Source organism: Papio anubis, chromosome 1 (genome assembly GCF_008728515.1).
Source record: "Papio anubis isolate 15944 chromosome 1, Panubis1.0, whole genome shotgun sequence".
Classification (NCBI taxonomy): domain Eukaryota; kingdom Metazoa; phylum Chordata; class Mammalia; order Primates; family Cercopithecidae; genus Papio; species Papio anubis.
In genome coordinates this window covers 37,843,863-37,860,829 of record NC_044976.1, presented here as the reverse complement: position 1 = coordinate 37,860,829, position 16,967 = coordinate 37,843,863, and the positions used below count along the sequence as shown (strand labels likewise).

At 52.5% G+C, this 16,967-nt stretch overlaps 1 protein-coding gene across 2 annotated transcripts; it reads left to right on the top strand.

Moving 5' to 3' along the window:
* The first annotated feature begins 145 nt into the window (after positions 1 to 145).
* Positions 146 to 16,036, top strand: HEYL (hes related family bHLH transcription factor with YRPW motif like). 2 transcript variants are annotated; one of them, XR_002522737.2, is made up of 6 exons: positions 146 to 271; positions 7,536 to 7,602; positions 8,672 to 8,755; positions 9,948 to 10,029; positions 12,286 to 14,514; positions 14,890 to 16,036. XR_002522737.2 is itself a non-coding variant. In XM_003891637.4 (5 exons), the coding sequence occupies exons 1-5, from the start codon at positions 192 to 194 to the stop codon at positions 12,957 to 12,959; spliced, it is 987 nt and encodes a 328-aa protein (XP_003891686.2). In that variant the 5' UTR covers positions 146 to 191; the 3' UTR covers positions 12,960 to 16,036. The 2 variants fall into 2 exon arrangements, 1 of the variants encoding a protein (XP_003891686.2); XM_003891637.4 differs by having other exon boundaries at positions 12,286 to 16,036.
* Positions 16,037 to 16,967: the final 931 nt, after the last annotated feature.

Genomic DNA, 16,967 nt, shown 5'->3' with positions numbered 1-16,967 from the left:
ACGGCTCGGCGGCGCGTCACCGCGGGGGCGAAGGGGCGCCTGGGCGCCCGGGGCTGCGGCGCAGGAAAGGGCCCTGGGAAAGGGCGGCGGCGGTGCCCCTGAGGCGGGGCCGGGGCGGGGCCGGGGCGGGGCCCGACTTCCCGACTGGGAGCCCTAGCCGCGGGGCTGAGACCCGGGAGCCTGCGTTCGCCATGAAGCGACCCAAGGAGCCGAGAGGCTCCGACGGCGAGTCCGATGGACCCATCGACGTGGGCCAAGAGGGCGAGCTGAGGTAAGGGCCGGGATGCGGGGACTGAGCACGCGGAGGGCGAGCGAGGTGGGGGTCGGTCCGACGGGCTCGCCGAGCAGGCGGGCCAGCCCTCCAGCACCGCCTGGGCAGAGGCGGGTGAGCGCGGGGCCACAGGTGTCGGCGTGTGGGGCGTGTGTGGGCTGTGCCTTTACACGCATGAGTGCCTGGATCCTGTGCGCTCTCCGTCGTGCAGGGCTGGGGATGCTGGCACGGAGGTAGAGTTCAGCTCGGGGGATCTGGTGGCTAGTGGGTTATCATCTATCGGTTGAAGTGGCCTAGGGGAGGCCACTGGCAAGGAGTTTTCCCTGGAGATTCTAGAAAACTCTCATAGACTGATGGTACCCTAGCCCCTGTCCGGAATCTGCTGACGATGCAGAGTAACCACATTCTTTCCCAATTTTATCCTAGTTTGGATGTAGTTTTCATGTAGTCCACAAATTATTTCAGGAAGAAGAAAACTTGTCCTCCTTTGAGCAAACTGGACTTTGGATTTAGGATCTTAGTATTGAAGAAAATAATAAGCGACTTGCAAGGGCCTAGACTCCATTTCCAGTGTGCCTCCTATCGTGCCCCCCTGCTGCCAGTGTCTTTCAGCTCCTAGTAGACAGTCTGACCTGCTTCAAACCTGTCGAACAAATTGCACTTGTATAGTTCTGCTACCTCGCAGTTCTGTGAACTGTCTAAGCTTCAGTTTACTTATCTGTTAAATGAGCATTAATAATAGAACTAAATTCATAGAAGTATTGGGAAAACCAAATGAGGTAAAGTATGTCAAGGGCTTAGCACAGCACATGCTTAGGCACACACCATGTGATTCCCAGCACCCTGAAAGAGCTGCAGGGCTGACTGGGAGTCTGAAGACCTGGGTCTCAGCCCCAAATCTGCCACCAACTCACTATGTGGTCTTGGGCCATTGGTTTCCCTGACAGAGTCTGTCCTGAGTCTGTTTCCCCACCAGTAAAACAAAGACAGCAGTGGAAAAGAAAGGAATACTTCATCTCTCTTGGCTCATCCAGACTTGACTCTCTCGAACAGAATTGGAGGGGAATTCAGTTAATCCTTCCTTCCTTCCTTCCTTCCTTCCTTCCTTCCTTCCTTCCTTCCTTCCTTCCTTCCTTCCTTCCTTCCTCCCTCTCTTCCTTCCTCTCTCTCTCTCTCTTTCTTTCTTTCTTTTTTTTTTTTTTTTTGACACAGTCTCACTCTGTTGCCCATGCTGGAGTGCAGTGGCATGATCATAGCTCATGGCAACCTTGATCTCCCGGGCTTAAGTGATCCTCCTGCCTTGGCCTCCCAAAGTGTTGGGATTACAGACATAAGCCAGTGTGTCGGGCCCAGTTAATTCTTAGGAATTCTTAGGGATATTTTGGAGGACATTTTGTAATTTTAGTGCTCTCCAGTTTTCTGAGATCCAGGGATCCTGCCTCAGTCACAAATCCCAGGAAAATGCCATAACAGATATTCCTCTTGCATCCTGTACATTTGTTTTTAGGGTGTATAATACAATTTGCTATGCAACATATCAGCCTTTCTTAATTGTTTAACAGAAACTGCTATTTAGAGAAGCAGTTATCTTAGCCTGTGCCTGTTAAGGGCCAGGAAAGGGCACAGCACCATGTGGTGGTGTTGGAGCGGGGTCTCAAATTCAATGGCATTGGGTCTTCATAGATTAGAGGCACAAAATTGATGCCAGAGAACTAGGCTGATCAGAGCTGGCTTCTGTCCTCCACGAGTTTGCAGCCCAGTCAGTGACCTGCCAGGTCATAAAAACACCATGGACAGGATGGAAAGGAGACAGACTCTGGGCTGTGAGGGCACTTAAGCAAGGAGAGGTCACTCTCAACCAAAGATGGCAAGGAGGGCTTCTTGAAGATGGTGGCATCTGGGCAACTGCTCACATGAGGCAAAAAGGATCACTGGGCATTTTTTTCCTATACATATAGCATTTCCTATATATACAGAGCCCATTTTTAGACACTGTCCTTAGAGGAGCAGACCCCTCTGAGGAGAGAAAGCAGTTGGACATCTGGCAGAGGCTGACTTATAGACGCCTCTTTGTAGCACTCACCAAAGGGCCCTCCCCGCCAGCAGACATCAATGCTTCAATTCAGGGAGCACTGAACGATGCCTGCTGTGGCCCAGACCCCGGGCTGGGCATAGGGGGGCCAGATGTATTCTGCTTAGCCTCTGCCCTCAGGGAACTCTCAGGGAAGAAGAGCTTCATGTACACAGAAAGCAGATAAACACTGACAAGGGCTGCAGGACAGAGGCAGCCAGTCTCTCGGGGTCAGGGGCAGGGCGCAAATCCCCCACACTCAGAAACATGAGAGTAAAAAGCAGAGGGTGTTCCACCGTCACTGTGGGCATCTGCCTGGTGGCAGTCCTGCCACATCTGTGAAACTTACCCACAGAGCTCTCATCTGAACCTGGCCCGCTGACACAGGATGAGTCTAAACTAAGAGGACAGCCTCTCCTCTCCCTTTGCGAATGTCTAATGAGCACCTGCCACATGTCAGACCCTGGATCAGGGTCCTCTTCCTGAACAATATAAGGTGGTGGCCTTGGAGTCAGATAGACCTGAGTTTGAATCTTACCACCATTAACTTTGGCCAGTTACTTTTACACCTTTCTGAACCTCAGTTTTCTCCCTTTCAAAATGGGAATGCATTAGCATTCCTGCCTCACAGGATAAGGTTTGATGAAGTAATGTACATAAAGTTACATAACTCCCTGCTTTGATACAAAGTAACTACCAGTAAATGTTGCTGTCAAAGCGGTCACCATTCAGTTGTGGGGGCAACATATTTATGAGACAGCATGGTCTAATGAAAAGACCAGGCCGGGCGCGGTGGCTCAAGCCTGTAATCCCAGCACTTTGGGAGGCCGAGACGGGCGGATCACGAGGTCAGGAGATCGAGACCATCCTGGCTAACATGGTGAAACCCCGTCTCTACTAAAAAATACAAAAAACTAGCCGGGCGCGGTGGCGGGCGCTTGTAGTCCCAGCTACTCGGGAAGGCTGAGGCAGGAGAATGGCGTAAACCCGGGAGGTGGAGCTTGCAGTGAGCTGAGATCCGGCCACTGCACTCCAGCCTGGGCTACAGAGCGAGACTCCGTCTCAAAAAAAAAAAAAAAAAAAAAGAAAAGACCAGAAGTCTGAAGACTGGACTTACTGGAGTGATTCTTAACTCCGGTGTCTGTCTCTCCACCTGTAAAATGATTATTTTTCCTAAATGTGAAGTGGCCCAAATAATACCTCACTCACAGGGCTATTGTGCAATAAATTAGACAAATAGATGTGGAAGTGCCGTATAGAACAAAAAGTACTGGCTCCAAGATCTCCATGACGGGATGATGAATATATGGGGTGCACTGGCAAAAGCCCCAGATTAAAAGCCACTTAAGACCGGGTGCAGTGGCTCATGCCTGTAATCCCAGCACTTTGGGAGGCCGAGATAGGCAGATCACGAGGTCAGGAGATGGAGACCATCCTGGCTAACACGGTGAAACCCCGTCTCTACTAAAAATACAAAAAATTAGCCAGGCATGGCGGCACGTGCCTGTAGTCCCAGTTACTCAGAAGGCTGAGACAGGATAATCACTTGAACCTGGAAGGCAGAGGTTGCAGTGAGCTGAGATCCCACCACTGCACTCCAGCCTGGGTGACAGAGTAAGACTCCATCTCAAAAAAAGAAAAAAAAAAAAAAAAGCCACCAGACACTAGAACTGACTGTAGTTCTGGATTTTCTTCTAATTTGCTATGTGACCTGGGGAAGATCCCTTCTGCTCTGAGTTTCCTCATTTTACAAATGGACTCAATTCTCTCTGAGATCCCTTCATTTGGGACATGGTGATTCTGCCTTTGGCTGACACAAAATGATTAGGGTCATCTGCAAGGGTTCCACGGGGGAGTTCCCAGGGGAAGTCAGCACTGAGGGTGGTCGGGACCACCTGGAAAACTTCCGTGCTATAAGAGACTGCCCCAGAATTCTGGCCAGGAGCCACTAGAGGCCTATGGAGCAGATCTTGATGGTCAATGTATCTTCTCTGGGTCCATGAAAATCTCTGTCATTTTCAGATTCTCAGACAAGAGAATCCCACACCTCCTCCCACTGTCAGGGCCAGATCATGGGCTGGAAGGGAGCTCTGGCTGGGCTCTTGGGAACTTTAAAAATAAGGGGTCTGGAAGGCTATTCAGACAGACAGGAAGTAGGAATTAGAAGGGAAACAATGCTGAAGTGGAGCCAGAAGATGCGGATTCCCTGCTGGCTTTGCTCCTTAGCAGCTGGGTAGGCTGGGCAAGCTGCTTTAGCTTCCTGAAGCTCAGCATTCTCATCTGTAAGATGGGCTTTTGTAAGGCTCAAAGGAGGGAAAGACACATAATGTTGCCAAGAAAACTAATGTGAGGTTTGCCTCTGAGATATGGGGAGAGGAGAAGGGGGGAAATAATACAACAGGGAGAAGCTGACCAGGAGATTGGAAAAAGGGATGGCAGCACTGCTTTGCCCTGAAATGGGTGCGTCAGCCTCCAACAGATGGTCCCAGCGGAGGGATCAGGCTGAGAGGCAGTGACGTGCGCGAGGCTAACCCAATACCCGAAGAGACGCTTTATCAAGCTGGGGGGAACAAAGGTCGTGTTTCTTAGTGTGTCTTGGCTCCTGGGGCTTGTCCCCAGTGAACCAGTGAGGCTTTGTAAACAAGCTGCCCCATAGATCTCAGGATCTGGCCATCTGAGCCTGGACCTAGCTTGCTGGGCCCTCCCTCCTAGGAGCTATTACAGACTTCTTACCAGGTCTGCTTGTCCAGATGTTTGGGTGGGAGATATCCTTTTCCAGATGTGTCTGGACAAAGCCAGGGACATAGCAGTAGGATTTGACAAATGCTATCTGGTCTCTTCTGCAACCTTCTCTGAGCAGTTGATGAAAATGATCCAAATTCAAATGCCAAAAGGGTCGTCACATGGGCTGGGACCTTTCTGGTAAGTCATTTATGCCCCCATTCCACAAAGTCCTAGGCCGTAGATTTTATGGTGCTTAAGTCTCTGTTCCCCAGTGATGCCAAATACACGGGTGAGAGAAGAAAGCTCTACCATGAGTTCTGCTGTATTCGAAGCTGCAATAGTGAATGTAACAGACATGGCTCATGGCCTCATGGAGCTTACGGATTTGTTGGAGAGATAGACATCAATCAAATAACCATATAAAACAACAAATTGGCATAAATGCTGTGAAAGCAGGGTGCTAGGAGAGTATTGAGCAGGGGATACTAGTGGGAGGAGGAATGTTAGAAAAGGCTCCCCAGGGAGGTGCCATCTGAGTTGAGATCTGATGGATTATAGAAGTTATGGGGCAAAGGGACGGGGGCTTGGGGTGATGGGTGGACCAGAGATGGTGGACCTAGGCTAGGGGACAGTATGTGCAACTGCAGAAGGAGTTAGTGCATTCATAGGCTAGAGCATACAGAGGAAGAGGGTTGAGTCTGGAGGGGTTGACGGGGGCCAGTTGGACCACCTGAAAGATGGTGGCCTTGATCTTAAAAAACATTGGGGCCAGGCATGGTGGCTCATGCCTATAATCCCAGCACTTTAGGAGGCCGAGGCGGGCAGATCACCTGAGGTCAGGAGTTCAAAACCATCCTGGCCAACGTGGTGAAACCCCATCTCTACTAAAAATGCAAAAATTAGCTAGACATGGTGGTGGGTGCCTGTAATCCCAGTTATTTCGGAGGCTGATGCAGGAGAATCACTTGAACTGGGTGGCAGAGGTTGCAGTGAGCCTAGATCATGCCAGTGCACTCCAGCCTGGGCAACAGAGTGAGACTACAATCTCAAAACAAAAACCAAAGCAAACAAACAAAAACACACTGGGGAGCCACGGAGGAGTTTTAAGTGAGTGATATGATCAGATTTAAATGATCACTCTGCTTGCAGTGTGGAGATAGGCTTGTAGAGAGTCAAAGAGGTTGTAAAAGCACCCAACAAGAAGCTCTTGCAGTCATCCAGATGAACAATGATAGAGGCGTAGCATTGAGAGAAGTGGCGGAGAGGAAGAGGACAGATGTGAGATGTATTTTAGACATAGTGTGGGCAGGTTTTGATGAGGTGGGGGCAAGGAGGAGGAGGAATCAAAGACAGCATCAGCTTTCCACCTTGCAGAAGCGGGGTACCTTCACTGAGATGGGGAACCGAGGGGCAGCAGGAGCAGGTGTGGGTGAAGTCCAGCTTGCAGGTTCCTGTTCAGATGTGTGGCGTTATGTCTTCCGAAATGGCAGGGGAGTCACCTTGTTTGTTGTTTGTTGTTTGTTGGTGCATTGTCTGCCCACTGGAGCTGAGCTGAGGGAGGGCTGGGGTCTGGCTGAGTGCACCACCACCCACCCAGGCCTGAATAAGGCCTTAGAAGTGTTGGCCAAATGAATGATGCCTCAGTGGACCCAGCGAATCCTCATCATTCTAAGAGAACTTCTGAAGCAGAAAACCTTAAGAAGGGTTAGCAGTTGGGCTGAAGATTATTTTGGTCAGAGTCTGGGCAGGAAAAGCTCCCCCCAGGGTTGAGCCTCTTCTCTGTAATGGGAGCTCCTGGGGTGTGAGCAAACATCCATCATTCAACCGGGGCTGCAGAAGGAAGGCACGGAGTGGGAGGAGTGGCCGAGGCTGGGGGGACGGGGCCTTCTGGGAGGCCAGGGCAGTGTCCCAGAGCATCCGAGAAGGGCCTGTGACCCAGATGCCGCCTCCCCTTCGCCCCCGGCCGCACCGCGTGGGAGGAGGCGGCAGCTGCAGGCGGGGCGGAGGGCGGGCGGCCGGCGCGCCCGGCCCGTGGGAAGCAGCGGCATCTGCTCTTTCCACGCTCGTTCCCAGCGGCTCCCTCTGAAACCCAACCCGCCCGGCCCAGCCCCGCCGCCGCCGGCCAGTGCCCTCGCCCGCCCCGCCCTCGGGGATCGGGTTGCAGGAGCCGGAGCTACCGCGCCGCGGTGCTTGGTTCCCCGACGGCCGCTGCGAGGGGCCAGGGGCGAGGGGCGAGGGGCGAGGGGCGAGGGGCGAGGGGCGAGGCCGAGTAGGTCCAGACCAAGAGCCCAAAGTGGGCCCAGAGTGCTTGAGAGGACTTGACCTGGGTTGAAATGAGTCCCCGGGAAGAAGGGGAGAGCAAACTCCTCCTTCCAGGCCCGCCCCGTGGCTCCTCCTGTCCCGAGGTCGGCCCAGGCCAGGGAGACGGTCCCCCAGCCCTGAAAAATCAGCTTTTCTTTTCCTTTCCAGCCAGATGGCCAGGCCGCTGTCCACCCCCAGCCCTTCGCAGATGCAAGCCAGGAAGAAACGCAGAGGGGTGAGTGTCCGTCTCAGCCTCTGAGTTGCCCAACAAAGGGTTGCCATGAATCCCCTGCAGTCTGGCGGGGAGAACCTTGGCCAGAAACTTCACCATGAAGCTAACTGCCTGGGTTCAAATCCTTGCTCTGGCACTAGCTATCAGGGTGATTCCCGGCAAGCCTCTTAACCTCCCTGAGCCTGATTTGCTCCTTTGTGTAACTGGAATAATGACAGGGCCCACCTCAAAGGGCTGCTTTGCAGATTAAGTGCATTAATGTAACAATAGCAGACACACAATAGGCCATTATGATTGTTGTTCCAGCCTGCCCCCCATCCTGTCTTCTGTCTCCTCTCTGAGTCCAGAATTTTCATCCCCCTCAGTGTGCCAGGGTGGGGGAGGGGACAGAAGGATCCCCACTTGCCGCTGTCATCTGTCCGTCCTGTTCAGCCCCACTTTCCTCCCAGGATGCAGCTGTGCTTCCGCACTGGGAGTCCAGACACTTGGGGTCTGGCAGAGAGCAGCCTGACACTCACTGACTGTAAGCCCTTAGGCAAACCACTTCCTTCCAACCTTCATTTTCCTTATCTGTAAAATGAGGTCAAATCTGTCCTGCTCCCAGTGTTCTGCTACCAGTATTGTGAGGGAAGAATGAGGGTATGTGAGTGGAAGGGCTCTGCAGCTAGAGAGAGCAACACGTGGGACTCTCCACACCATCTCATGACCTCACAGCTGACAGGGTCTCCCTCCTGGCCCAGCGGGGGCCTCCAGGGCCTGCTCCTGCACCGTGGCTGGTGTCCTCATTCTGATTGGCTGTGCCCTGCTGTACCAGCAGTTAAACATCTTGAATATCACCCCTATAGACCAAGACAAGAGGTCTGAGTTGTACTCCCAGCTCTGCACTTTCTTGCTGTGTGACCTTAAGCAAATCACTGTCCTTCTCTGGGCCTTGGTTTTCTCCACCATAAAGTAAGACTAGATTGATCTCCCTCACAAAAACACTGTGTGGGTAAATATGAGTTGATGTCCATCAAGGCACTTTGGAAACTGATGACGCACCTGTGAGTAACTTCTTGTCATGATTGTTTAGATCATAGAGAAACGGCGTCGAGACCGCATTAACAGTAGCCTGTCTGAATTGCGACGCTTGGTCCCCACTGCCTTTGAGAAACAGGTATGTGACACTGCTGACTGTGCTAGAGGAAACACTGTGTGGGTGGCAGATAAGGTTCGTTTCTCGTGGCATCTCTCGTTGATTGGTAGCAGCTGCCTGAGATGCTGTGTTCATTTACCAATATCTGTCACTGGCCAGGGTAAGAGGAATGGAAATTTATATTTAGGTGTCTCAGGTGGCTTTATGTCCATCATCCCATTGAATTGACTCCTCAGAATGATCCCGAAAGGTAGGGATTATTATGCCCATGGCACAGGTAAGGAAACTGAAGCACAGAGAGGTGAAGTAACTTATACCAGATCACACAGCTAGTAAAGAGCAGGGCATAGGACTATGTGATTCTCAAGCCCCCATCCGTCTGCACTACAGACATTTCCAGAGTGATTTGAAAGTGGAACAGGCCGCTCAGGGAGTGAGCACTCTGCCATCGAGCATGTTAAGGTGGGGGAGCTACAGTGGGGAATCAGACAGTGGGCTCAGCCTAGGAGATTCTCACCCTATGCACCAAAGCATAGGTCACAGGTCCTCTGCCTTCCCTTATGCTGGTGAGAACAAGTCAGTCATCCCACAGATGTTCACTAAAACCGTCACAGGACCAGCCGTGAACTAGACCTAGTATCTGCCCTCAAGGGACTCCCATGGAGCATCTGATCTTCAGGCTTCACCTGGGAGGCTTAGGAAGCATTTCCCAAGAGAGTAAAACAGGAAGAGAAGTAGTCTGGGGATAAGATGATGAGCTAGATCTTGGGCACATTGAGTCTGAAGTTGGATTCCTGGAAGAGCTGGTTTAAGAGGCATTCATTCTGAGGATGGCGGTTAAAGCCATGGAGGTGACAAGCCCCTCTGCAGGGAGCAGCAGAATGCGAAGTAACACAGAAGGGACACTAGTGTGCTAAGAGATGGCAGATCAAGAGGCATGGTGAAAGGAGAGCCCAAAAACAGTGCTGTCGTGCAAGTCAAGGGAGGAGTGGTTTCAGGAAAGATGATCGGCAGCCGTACAGTGGACAGGTGGTCTGAGAGGAGAACTGAAAAGAATGTTCTAGATTTGGAGAATTTGGCCAAAGCAGAAGCCCAGTTGCAGGCAGCAGTGGAGTGTGAGGAAGGTGAGAAAATCAAGACATTGAGTGCTGATGACGCCGCACAGCGACATGGTCAGCTGGAGGCTCCACCCTTCTGTCTCCTGTACCCGCAGGGCTCTTCCAAGCTGGAGAAAGCCGAGGTCTTACAGATGACGGTGGATCACTTGAAAATGCTCCATGCCACTGGCGGGACAGGTACCCATGCTCTTCTCTTTCAGGCGTCATTCATACAACAAATATTTTGAGGCTGGGCCCTGGGGATACGTTGGTGAGCAAGTCCATACGCTGCCCACTCTGAGGAGCTAGGTCAATGGAGGGAACGTTTGCAAAGCTTCTCTCTCTCCTTTCAGCATCTCCCTCTCCACTTTCAGGGTCTCCATTTGGCGCAACCTTTTCCTCAATTCAGCTCCCTCCAGTCTTAGACCTGGGAGGTGCTTTCTTCTGTAACAGACTGTTCCTGTGGGTCCCACCCTTCCCCAACCCAGGACCTCATTAAGGATTTGCCTGAATGAGCTAATTCTCACTGGGATCCCAATCTGACCCCCTGAGCCCAGGGAGGAGCGTGGTATCCTACCCACTGGTCTAGCCTTCTGGGCTGTTGTGGGGTCCTTGGCAGTGCTGGGGTGACATATCATGCTCATCACAAATCTCAGGATTGTAGCAGGACACAAATTAACTCATTTTGTTATTTTAAGCCCATCAGTTACAACAAAGTAATGGAACAGTGGCTTTAAAGACACTCCCAGGCCGGGCATGGTGGCTCATGCTTGTAATCCCAGCACTTTGGGAGGCCAAGGCAGGCGGATCATGAGGTCAGGAGATCGAGACCATCCTGACTAACATGGTGAAACCCCGTCTCTACTAAAAATACAAAAAATTAGCTGGGCGTGGTGGCGGCCGCCTGTAGTTCCAGCTACTCGGGAGACTGAGGCAGGAGAATGGCGTGAACCGGGGAGGTGGAGCTTGCAGTGAGCCGAGATCACACCACTGCACTCCAGCCTGGGGGACAGAGCGAGACTCCATCTCAAAAAAAATTTTTAAAAGGCCGGGCATGGTGGCTCACGCCTGTAATCCCAGCACTTTGGGAGGCCAAGGCGGGCAGATCAGGAGGTTAGGAGATTGAGGCCATCCTGGCTAACACGGTGAAACCCCGTCTCTACTAAAAAATACAAAAAATTAACCAGGCATAGTGGCGGGCACCTGTAGTCCCAGCTACTCGTGAGGCTGAGGCAGGAGAATGGTGTAAACCCAAGAGGCGGAGCTTGCAGTAAGCCAAGATCGTGCCACTGAACTCCAGCCTGGGCAACAGCAAGACTCTGTCTCAAAAAAATAAAAAATAAATAAATAATAAAAATAAAAAAAGAACAGCAAACACAGAAAGATGAGGGATTTGCTTGAACTTACATGGCTAAGTGTAGAATAGAGTTGGTTCTTGCCCACAAGTTGACCTGGCTCCAAACATAGTCTCCAGCTGAGCTGTTCCTCTGTGGGGGCCATGAACCAAGGACCAGATATTTGCTGCCATCGTCCTGAGACCAGTGCTGACTGGGGTTGTTCTGTCTGTCTTTGCCCAGAAGGTGGTCAAGAGAGGAACAGGTATGGAGAGGCAGTGAGGATGTGAATACTTGTGCAGGAAGTTTACGTGGTTATCCATCAAAGAGAGGGTCCCTGGCCGAGCAGCTGAGGGTCACAGTGGGGTCTTGATTTCCAGATTGCCTTTTGAGCCAAGGGACAAACTCAGATGCCAACAGGGTCAAGCCAGTAATATAAGTGATAGCTAATTTTTCATTTATTCAGCATTTTCTGTGCACTATTTTAATTTCACCCTCACAACTCTATACAGTAGGCACTGCTATATCCCCATTTGACAGCTAAGGAAATTGAGGCACAGAGAGATAGAGACTTGTCCACAATGAGGCAGCTAGTTAAGTAGCTGACCCAGGATTTGAACCCAGCTCTTCTGGCCTCTGACGACCTCACACTTCACTGCTACACTCTGCTGCCTTCTCCAAGGGGCCTCCTCACTCTGATGGCTGCTGCTGCCACCTCCCTTCCTGGGCATCTGCCCCTCTCAGCAGGCAGGGTTGTTCTATACCTTCAAGTGCACAACCTTTCATATCTGTCAAGTATTTACTTCAATGAAGTTATCTTGGCCACAAAGTTTTTTCTTTGCATTAATCATGAATTGCGATGCAAGCAATATTTTACATTTTATAATGCTTCATAGTTTAGTGAATTCATTTGATCATTATAACCCTCCACCCTCCACCCCAGGCAGGGATTTTGTTCTCACTCTGCAGATGGGGAGACGGGCTCAGAGAGTCAGGGTGACATGGCCAAGGCTGCCCAGGGAGTGAGTGGAGGAGGCAGGTCCAGAACTCAGACAGACAGACCAAGGCCCCATGCTTCTCCCCACGCCTGGCATGACCTTCATCATGCCTCCCTTTGCAGGATTCTTTGATGCCCGAGCCCTGGCAGTTGACTTCCGGAGCATTGGTTTTCGGGAGTGCCTCACCGAGGTCATCAGGTACCTGGGGGTCCTTGAAGGGCCCAGCAGCCGTGCAGACCCCGTTCGGATTCGCCTTCTCTCCCACCTCAACAGCTACGCAGCCGAGATGGAGCCTTCGCCCACACACGCTGGCCCCCTGGCCTTCGCTGCCTGGCCCTGGTCTTTCTTCCATAGCTGCCCGGGGCTGCCAGCCCTGAGCAACCAGCTCGCCGTCCTGGGAAGAGTGCCCGGCCCTGTCCTGCCCAACACCTCCTCTCCTGCTTACCCCATCCCAGCCCTCCGAACCGCTCCCATTCGCAGAGCCACAGGCATCATCCTGCCAGCCCGGAGGAATGTGCTGCCCAGTCGAGGGGCATCTTCCACCCGGAGGGCCCGCCCCCTAGAGAGGCCAGCGACCCCTGTGCCTGTAGCCCCCAGCAGCAGGGCTGCCAGGAACAGCCACATCACTCCCCTCCTGCGATCTTCCTCCCCCACACCCCCTGGTCCTATAGGGTCCGCTGCTTACGTGGCTGTTCCCACCCCCAACTCATCCTCCCCAGGGCCAGCTGGGAGGCCAGGGGGAGCCATGCTGTACCACTCCTGGGTCTCTGAAATCACTGAAATCGGGGCTTTCTGAGCTGTCCCTTCATCACCCCACCCCCAGGAATAAGGAAGGTTCTTTTACCAGGAGCCCAAAAAAGGGCATTGCCTTTTCTGCTTTGCTTCCTGGACTGGCTCATATGTGAAGGTACATTCTCCAGCCATCAGAGGCCCCCTCCTCCTCCAGCCCATCTCTCCTCCTCGCTGTTATCCCAGCTTATCCACCCAGCTCTCCTGGAGCTGTTCTGGTCTCAGAGGCTTGGTTCCATTCCTCACCTGCACAGATGAGTCCTGGGAGTGACCCTCAGAGCTGCGCCCAGACCCCTCTCCTGCCCTCTGCACACCAGCAGGAGGCATGAACCTTGGGTCTGGGAAAAAGCTTTAACCCGAAGGGCACCAGGACCCAAGGCAGGCTGTTCCTTGGAGCAGTCAGACCCCAGTCAGGAGCAATGACTGACTGGCTGCAGCCTTCCCACGCCAAAAGGCTGGAACATAGTGTCTGCCTCGCTTCCTGGAGATAGTAACTGAGCAGGGGCCACAAAGAGGTCTCTTGGGAACCCTGTCTGCCCCTGACCACCTGTCCTTGGGCCACACCATCACACTGAACCACAGGACAGACCCTTTCTCCACCACAGCCAAGGCCTGGAGACTGGGGGCCCAGCAGAGCCTGCTCCTACCCTCCTCCCAGCGGCAGACACCCACCCTCTCACTGGCTAACAGGTCCCTGCACACAGCTGGCCTGATAAACCCAGCTGGGAGGTTTCTAGGCAGCAGCAACACTCTGTGACAGGGTGTCCTCACACCAGGCCTTGGACAGCTCTCCCAGACAGGAGCCAGGGTTGAGCAATGGAGAGCCCAGCCCCCCATGTCTTATAGTCACCATCCTCCAGGCGTGTGGTCCCTCCCCATTGGGTGCACACAGTACAGAGGGGCCGTGGCCCCATGTGATGGTGTGCAGAGAGGAACCTCTTGGGATTCAGCACCAGACGTCTGTGCTGCCTGGTTTGCATCCGGCTCACAGAGCCCAGACTGCTGGAACAGCCAAGGGCTGTCAGGCTGGACAAAAATAACTGCGAGGAGGGGCAAGAGAAAAGATGATTCGAGGCACCTCAGCCCTTCAAGGTCATGCAACGGGTCAAGGGCCTGAGATCCTGTTCACCAGGACTCCACAGAGCTGGCTCTGCTCAGAGGCCATTTCATTCCTCAGCTCCACCCCAGGCCACTTTTTCTAATAGAGGAAACAAATGGTCCAGCGATCGTTCCCAGCAGAACAGTGGAGACTGGACTGACACCCAGTGGGACCAGTGTTGATAAAATGCAGAAACACTTTTGTACTCATTGGTAAATATCTACTCCCCCAAGTGACTCCAAGTGCCCCCCCGACTGCCTGGCACTTCCCCCAGGACTCCTACAATCTGGTTACTGCCTGGCAGATCCAAGGCTGTGGAGTCCCAGAGCAGCAATTCACTGGTGCTCATTCCACACTGGTTAGATACTTCAGTTGTCACCCCTGGGAAGATTCTCCCACCTCCTCCCTTTGATGGAACCACCCTCCCCAGAGGCTGCATTGAGGAGACTCCATGGACTGAAAAGTGAGTTGCAGAAACCCTGGGGAAAAGAGCCCTTTCAAAGAGGTGGATAAGAGGGAGGAGATCATTTGAGTGTCCCAGAAAGCTATTTTGAAAAGACAAACTCCTCAAGGAGGGATACAGAGGAAAGCACCTCTTTCATTTTTAGTGTGAGCTAGTTCCATCAGACTGCTGTCCTCCTGGACCCATCTGAGATGTGCAGTAGCAAGGAGAGGGGGGGATCATTTTAGAGAGTGGGTCATTGGCAGGGAGTGCTCCTGAGGGAGGCAGAGGGGAGACTGAGGTAGAAGGAAGACAGGACTCACACATGCTCCCAGGAGTGGGGACAGACAGAGGAGGTAACAGAAGGCAAAGGCCAGTTTCCCCTTTATCATGAAGGGACCCACTCAGGACAGGAACAAGGACAACTCCTCCTCCTCTTCCTCTTACTCCTCCTCCTCCTCCTCCTGCTGCTGCTGCTCCTGGGATACCAGGTCAGTGATGTAGTCTTGCAGTTTGGCAACTTCCTAGCCTGAGCATCCCTAGTGGGGCTGTGGGAAACACATTTCCACGTTGCATGTATGCAACTCCAGAGAATCTGTGACGCCACTGAAATGAGGTGGGAATGACCCAGCACTTTCAGCATCTTGGCTGAACTTGCTTTCATTGTCCCTGGGATATTGTGGAAGGAAGGGTGACTGTGTGATCTGATTCCGTGGTCAAGGACTTGCATCTTCTGTTTCTATCCCCAAGCCTTCCTGGGGTCTCCAACTCCTACCCCGTTGCAGCGGTTGTTGCGGACATCCAATAAAGATTGTTTTAGTGCTTCTGGAAACTTCCAGTAGATTCTACCTCTAAACTATCTCTGGAGTCCGTCTACTTCTGTCTGCATCCGCAGCCAGCCTGGCCAGGCCACATCAACTCCCCCAGATCAAAAAGGTCTTCCCTCTTGCTTTGTCAATCAGTTCTCAGTAGCACCAGAGAGAACTTGAAAGCTGCAGGTCATATCATATCATCTCTGGTTTGAAAACCTCACTCTGTTAGCCTGTTATTCTAAAGGTCTTCCTGTTTTGGTCCCAACCTCACTTCCAGCCTCATTTCTTGCCAGTCCCAGACTTGCTACCTGAGCTTCTGCCACCTGGCCTTCCTTCATTTCCTCGACATTCCAGCCTCATTCCCACCTCCAGCACTTTGCATATGCTGTTCCCTTTGCCAAGAATGCTCTTCCCCTACCCTGTGCATGGCTGAGTTCTTCAGACCCTCAGGCCTTAGCTTCAGAGTTGCCTCCTCCAAGAGGCCTTCCTTGACTACTGTACTTGAGGAGTTCATCTATGACAAGGCCTCTGTTCTTTCCCTTCATGGGGAATTTGCCACTGCATATCCCTTTGTGTAATTTACTTGTTGGTTGACTGTCCCTCCCACTCGAGTGTAAGCTCATGAGGCCAGGTGCCATGCCTGGTTCACTCTCCACTCTGTACCCAGCATTGAGCACAGGGCCTGGCCCATAGCTGGCATTCAATAAATACTTGTTGAAGAAGTGAACTGAGAAGGTGAGAAATCTTCTGGACTCATGCTGTGGATGGTCCGGGCCCCTCTAGGGGGTGAACCCCCTGCTGGCCGACTTTGCGGGAAGGCTGCAGAGCAGAGTGAGAGCCAGGGCCAAGGGACTGGAAGTTCTGGCAAATGGCCAGGAGACCCTGGCCAAAGGCAAGTGCAAGTGTCCACTCCAAGTGCACACTGACAGCTGGGAGCAGTCAAGCTGTCCTGCCAGCAGGCATTGCTCTCCACCCTTGGCTTGGCTGTCTGATGGATTCGGCTCGCAACAAATCCAGCAAACACAGAGGTCTGCTCCGTGCCAGCCAGGCACAGTGGAGCCAGAGCTGGGAAGGACACAGTCACTTTGAGTGGGGGGCACACCCTCCATCAAGATGATAGTTTGGTGAGATGAGAGTATGGAGGTTTGTTGGGAAGGCTGAAGGGAACAGAGTTGGGGTATGTGACCCTGCCCAGGGTGTCAAGGGGGTAGGTGGCTCTAGGAGGAAGCTTTCCAGGAGGAGGAGGAAGGGAACTATTCTATGTGCAAAGACCTGGAGACCTCATCAAGGAAAGCTGTAGATGTTGGCTCTGAGTTGAGCACGGGCCCTCAGTGACAGGGTGAGAGGTGGGCTAGCCTGGGCACTGAAGCCAGACTTCTTTATTAATGAGTTGTATGTAGTCTTGGGCAAGTTACTGAACCTCCCTTATCCTCAACTTTCTCATCAGTAAATCAGAGAACATGCAGTAATGGTTACTATTGGTTGAGTGATAACCATGTACCAGACACTATAGCCAATGCTTTTCTTGGAATCCCATTTTACAGATGAGGAAACTGAACTAAGACATCGTCTCCTAAGGTTGGATGGTAATTGAATGACATAACACATGTAAAGCTCTCAATAGAGTGCCTGGGTCGTATGAACTGCTCCACCAATCTTAGC